A 6,092-nucleotide genomic window follows, 5' to 3' on the forward strand; every position below is an offset into this window, starting at 1 on the left:
CTTCACAAAAGAAGATATACTGATGGCTAGTAAGTATATGAAAAGATGCTCTACATCATTAGTCATCAGAGAAATACAAATTAAAATGAAAATCACAGTGAGATAGCATTTCACACATGGGAGTGACTGAAATTAAGAAGACTAGTTGAACCAAATATGGTGAGGATGTGGACCAAGTAGAATTCTCAGACATGGGTGGTGGTATGAGATGGGACCACTACTCTGGAAAATCGTTTGGCAGGTTTTTTGTATAAAGTTAACTTCCTTCCACTTAGTAATGAACACTTTTTCAGAACATAGGTTAGAATGACCTCTCTTATTTCTCTATTTCCACCTTCTTTTTCTCCCCCTCCATTTTAACTTGGAAGCCGGCATGAATATGAGCCCAGTCTCTCGACTGAAAAAAACTTGGGCCAAAGTGAAGACAGCCAAGTTTGACGTTCTTGAGGTATGTGGAGCTGCTGTTTTGCTGTTGCGTAACATTTTGCGCCTGAATTATTTGGAATTTTTTTATGTGGTGTTAAAAGTGAGGTCTCGTAAACTTGCTGCAGGTGAGGAGTGTGTAGTTAATACTCTTCTCTTTCGTCTTCAGCATCAGATGGACCCTTCAAGCAATTTCTACAATTATCGAACAGCTCTTCGTGGGGCGGCACAAAGGTCTTTAACTGCTCATAGCAGCAGAGAGAAGGTACGGGTTTAAAGGAGTTTTATTCATAGTGGAGCTGCCATGTGTTGCACTGAAATGTGAACTACTGTACCAAACTTCTTTTAGTTTAGATCTAAGAAAGCCAGGCCGCCTGCTGTAGACATTTTTATCACTTGCCACAGAGGGAAGGTGAGTGCTAAAGGAGGGATGGAAGGAGGAGACGAAAGGGAACTTGGTGGAGAAATTTGCAAATGTTATTATTGCATTATTTAAACGACTTTTGTAATGTGTCATAGTTGCTGTTTCAAGCAGTAAATATTAAGTCCTATGTTAAGATGACTAATAGCATTGGAGAGTAATTTGATTAGATGGAAAACAGACATTTACACTCTGCACAAGGTGGCTGACTTAATGTAACCTTTTAAAGAATTAGCTTACCTCCCATGGTTAAGTCATTTATGTTCAGAAAGTAGGTTAGCTGCTGTAGCATTAGGCCTGCTGTTACTAACTGGATATGTGGGTGGCAGAAAAGGTACAGATGATGTCTGAGAGATGAATGATCCTCACTCTATCTGCCCTGCCCTTAAACAATTTCACATTATCTTGGAATCATTATCTTGGATCAACTGTACTTCTGACTCAGAGGGTCCTTCACTGGCACATTTCATACACGGGAAGGATAAGTCATTTTGACATTTGGAGATCATGTTATTTGAAAAGTAAATACCTGCTTGCAGTAAATGGTAGGTTGCAGTAAATGAAGGTTGCTTGATGAAAGATACTTTCTGCTTAGATTCTATCCATCTTCTAACTTAAACTATGTCTTCAACAAATAAACGAAAATGAGGGTAAAAAATTTCAGGGCCTCTCAATCACTTCCCCCAAAAAGCTTCAGCCACCATGATCTAAAATAAAAACAAACACAAAAAGAAACCCCACCTTTTAAACATGCTAAATTGCTTCTCAACAAAATCCAAAATATCAGTTCTGATAATGTTTGCGAGATATTGTAAATACATTATTTATTTATTTATTTATTTATTTATTTATTTATTTATTTATTTTGATAAAGAAACAAGGTCAGAGAAGGAATGAAGCAGAGATAACTATCTCGATTTAGCCTGAGGGAGTTTACCAGCTTTTAAAGTTTACCTTCCCTGGGACTTCCCTGGTGGTCCAGTGGGTAAGAGTAAGACTCCGAGTTCCCAGTGCAGGGGGCCCAGGTTCAATCCCTGGTTGGGGAACTAGATCCCGCATGCAGGCCGCAGCTAAGAGTTCGCATGCTGTAGCTAAAAAATCCCGCATGCTGCAAGGAAGATCCCGCGTGCCACAGCTAAGACCCAGCGCAGCCAAAATATAAATAAAATTTAAAAAGAAGGTTAAAGCTCTTTGAGAAAGAACAAGGATGAGGAGAATGAAAAAGAAAAATATAAAGTTTATTTGCCCACATCCCAGTACTCCTGTGACTACTTTGAGAAAAATCGAATCAGAAGTTTTTCAAGCTTTGGGAAATGATCACATGCATGGGAGGATCCCAGTACCCTGAAGTGTGAAGGCCTGTGGGAGGCTGTCTGCGGCCTTTTCTTCACCTCTCCGTGTTGGAAGCAAGGCTTTCTCTGCAGGACCTCCGTGAGTTAGAGGGCCTCTGCCTTAGCGAGGAAGAGGCTGTAGCATCATCTCTCTTGGTCAGGAGCTGCAGTACCGGCCAAAGCAATTCTGAAGTCCAGCCCTCCCACTAAGATCTCACTGAATGTTGTACTCGTGGGACTCTAATAGCTTTTTCCGGTATTTACCCTTTCCATCATTTACTAAATTCTGTCTGCTTTAGTTTTGTTGTTTTTTTAACCAGTTTTGTGTGAGTGTATGGATTGTGTTCTGTAGTTCGTAAAACAAATGATCCCACCACCAATTTAAAGCAATACGCCATTTCTTTTTCACAAGTGGTCTCAAAGGCTATGAATGAAAACATTTGGGGATAAAAATTCATCTTTTATTCAAGAGAACTGGGATTCTGTTTTCTTTTTTGAAGTGAGGGTAGACTCTCTTTATTCCTAAGTCAGTTCCTATTTTAAAGTCTTCCTGGCAGCGTGAATAAAGTAATATAATCTTTGATATTCTTTGAATTATGTGTAGGTGGCCAATGTGGCACATCTCTAGGTACCATATAGAAAAAAATCTGTCTTTCACATCGGGGCCATTAAATGATCTTTAAATTGCTGTTTTTTTCTGTGAGTCCTTGTGTCTCCTGGTTTTTAACCACTTCTCGTACAAGTGCATGGTTTTCAGTCCTTTCACCATTCCATTTCTGATCATCAGCATTCATTTCTAGTTGTGGAACTGATAATGCCTTTAGGGTGTAGTTGCCGAAAATATTGTGAAAGGGAATTAGAGAACATTACTACTTGAGACGTTCTCCCACTAAAGCCTTCATTGAAAGACCTCTCAGAAAGCAAACTTTTGCTCCTGTAAGTAGCCTGTACATCCACCTTCACTCCGGAAATCCGAAGCCCTCATAGTCTCCCGATTTTTACAGTGGTAGATTTATGTAGGGGCTGCACATCTGAAGGGAGCCATCCATGAGGAAATGACACGTTGAAGAAGACTGTGAGACTTCTGTCTGGCACATGGGCATAAGGAACAGTGCAGGAATGATCATCAGGGAGATCGTTTCTATCGCTGTGTTCTTGGAAGAGTGGTTCAGACAATTAATAGTGGATCAATCCAGCAATCACACTTCTGGGTATTTATCCGAGGAAAACAAAAACACTATATTTTAGAAAAGATACATGTACCCCCTTGTTCATTGCAGCATTATTTACAAAGCCAAATATAGAAACAACCTAAATGTCCATTGATGGATGAATGGATAAAGAAATTGTAATGTGTGTGTGTGTCTGTATATTTATATATACACATATATATAGTATATATACATACAAGCATATATACTACAGTTTCTTTATTCCATTTTATATATATATATATATATATATATATATATATATATATATATGTATGTATGTATATATATAAAATTTATATATATATATATATATATATATATATATATATATATATATGTATGTATGTATGTATATAAAATGATTCATGTGATCAGCACCACATGAATCTCACAGCCCAGCACTACAGAACAGGGCACAGAAGTAAAGTTCTTGCTTAAAAGCCGTTACACTAGGCAGATATTGCATCCTGATAATAATTCAGTCCTCATTTTCCTTATGATGATACATCAGTAATACTTATCCCGTTGTATGGGGCCCATTGGTTTTGGGGGAGTGCTTAATTGAGGTCAAACCTGTGTTGTTGAATTTAATCCTCACCACAAGTCAGTGAGGTATTGTTCCCATTTTAAGGTGAGGAAACTAGGCTTTCTTAGCCTTATACCAGGGGTTGGCGAACTCTTTCTCTTAGGGGCCAGATCCTAAATATTTTAGGCATTGTAAACCATACGGTTTCTGTTGCAACTACTCAGCTCAGATGTGGTGGCACAAGAGCAGACATAGACGGTACGCAGGTGAGCGGATGAGTATGCCTGTTTTCCAGTAAAGCTGTCTGGACACTGGAATTTTAACTTCATTTAATTTCATGCTCATGAAATATTATTCTTTTGATATTTTCCCAGCCATTTAAAAATGTAAAATGTATGGCTTTTAGGCCATTCCAAAACAGGTGGTGAGGTGGACTGGCCCTCGGGCCACAGGTGGCGGACTCCTGGCTTGTACGTCCAGTCAGTTGTGGAGCCACATTTTAAACTGAGGTCTAGCAGAGCCAAAGCCCAGCACCCCCCAGTGACAAGTGGTCTTGCAAAGAAGTGAAGTTCGGATGTGCTTTTATCCTTGTTACCATGGCTGTTTAGTTCTAAAATAATAGAGATATAGTCAGTAATATTTGAAGGAGAAGGTAATGAGGGGATCTTTACGAATTCAGTTTAGAGACTTCCAGACAACAGCAAATGATTAAAAGTATATTCAAAAGGGCTGTCGAAATTGAAGATTCATTTTGGCTATTTTCAGAGATCAACGAAACAAAAAAAAATCAAAGCCTATCTTTTTTTAAATGACTTTAGGGCAAAAATCTGAATTTCCCCCTAGAAGTGAAAATTGATACTTAATGTTTTTAAGTACGAGCCAAAATGTTTGTTTTCCGGACCTGTCATTCATCTAGTATAGGTGTACCACATGAGTCATAAGCTTAGGGAATCTTCAAAAACCTGCTCTTGGGTAAACAACATAGGTCCACGATTTGTGTCTGCAGCCTTATTTACACTGTAGCACATTTAGAATCTTCAAAAGCATGTTGGCGAGAGAAAGTGGAAGTTACAAGATGGAAGAACAAAGAGCTATGTTCCTTGTTCATTCTGGGCTTCCTAGAATTTAGAGTACTCTCTTAGAGATGATTATTTTAGATTAATTAATTAAATACCACCATATCAAACCAAAGATGTGAGGCAGGAAAGTCTTACTAAAGAAGGCGCATTGTTTTTGAAACAACCATTAATTTTAATTTGCACATTTATATTCCTCCTTCACCTGGGCCTGCCTCACAACATATTGTGCAAGGTACCACTTCAGTGATTTCCTATGAGAACAGGTGCTTACCTGCTGTGTCACAAGAAGGCCAGGTTTACTCAACAGGAAGTTTATAGCAACTATTACCAAAAACCCTGTGCTCTCACGTTATCTTGAGCAGTATCTTCAAGGGAAAAGAAAATGTTCCTCTAAGAAAAAGTTCATCTAAAATGTAGATGTCTAAATGATAAAAACAGTACAGATTCTCACAGAGAGATGGGTCACACATCTTAAGCTCTTAGTACCTGCAGTGGCAGGTATTCTATTAATATTTTGCTCTAACTAAATGAAAAGTAAGAGTTCTTTTAGATGTTTTTTCTTTGATTATAGCTAGAACTCTCAGATTTGATTATATGCTATTGCCCTGAGAAAAATGGGGGAAACTAGCAACAATGTGAAGCCAGTCTGCCTCCCAGTGCCACCCATCTTTGCTGCATTTTGGTTATTAACAGCATTTTCATGTTATGCAAAACTATGTAAAGAAGGAAACTGCTCTCATGGGAGGCAAAGGAAACACTGTACCTGTCTTAATTAATTATAGCCTACTCTGTAATCCAGAGTCAATGCTGTTCATTAACTTCTTATATTGTTTGATGAGAGTCTAAATGTTTATTTGCCCAAAACAAACCAGAGCTTTTTGTTTTCTCTAGATTGTGATACCATTCTTCAGTCTTTTAATCAAAGATATTTATTTCCTCAATGAGGGGTGTGCCAACCGCCTTCCCAACGGCCATGTCAACTTTGAGGTAAGGCTGCAAGATCTGAGCCCAGAGAAGGACTAGCTTCTCCAACAACTATAGAGAGCCCAGGCCATCTAAGCTGCTTCTGAAGTCCTCAAGCCAAGTTTTCTCTTTCCC

General features: G+C 38.6%; 1 protein-coding gene across 2 annotated transcripts in view; it reads left to right on the forward strand.

The window, feature by feature from the left end:
• RASGEF1B (RasGEF domain family member 1B) overlaps window positions 1-6,092 on the forward strand; it is a 34,492-nt gene that overhangs the window by 24,841 nt on the left and 3,559 nt on the right. For both annotated transcript variants that reach the window (XM_007447555.1, XM_007447556.1), the window contains 3 exons: window positions 369-448; window positions 593-688; window positions 5,886-5,981. In XM_007447555.1, the coding sequence (XP_007447617.1) occupies window positions 369-448; window positions 593-688; window positions 5,886-5,981 (272 nt within the window). The remainder of the gene's footprint in view (window positions 1-368; window positions 449-592; window positions 689-5,885; window positions 5,982-6,092) is intronic.

This window comes from Lipotes vexillifer, unplaced genomic scaffold (genome assembly GCF_000442215.2).
Source record: "Lipotes vexillifer unplaced genomic scaffold, Lipotes_vexillifer_v1.1 scaffold272, whole genome shotgun sequence".
In the NCBI taxonomy this organism is placed as follows: Eukaryota; Metazoa; Chordata; class Mammalia; order Artiodactyla; family Lipotidae; genus Lipotes; species Lipotes vexillifer.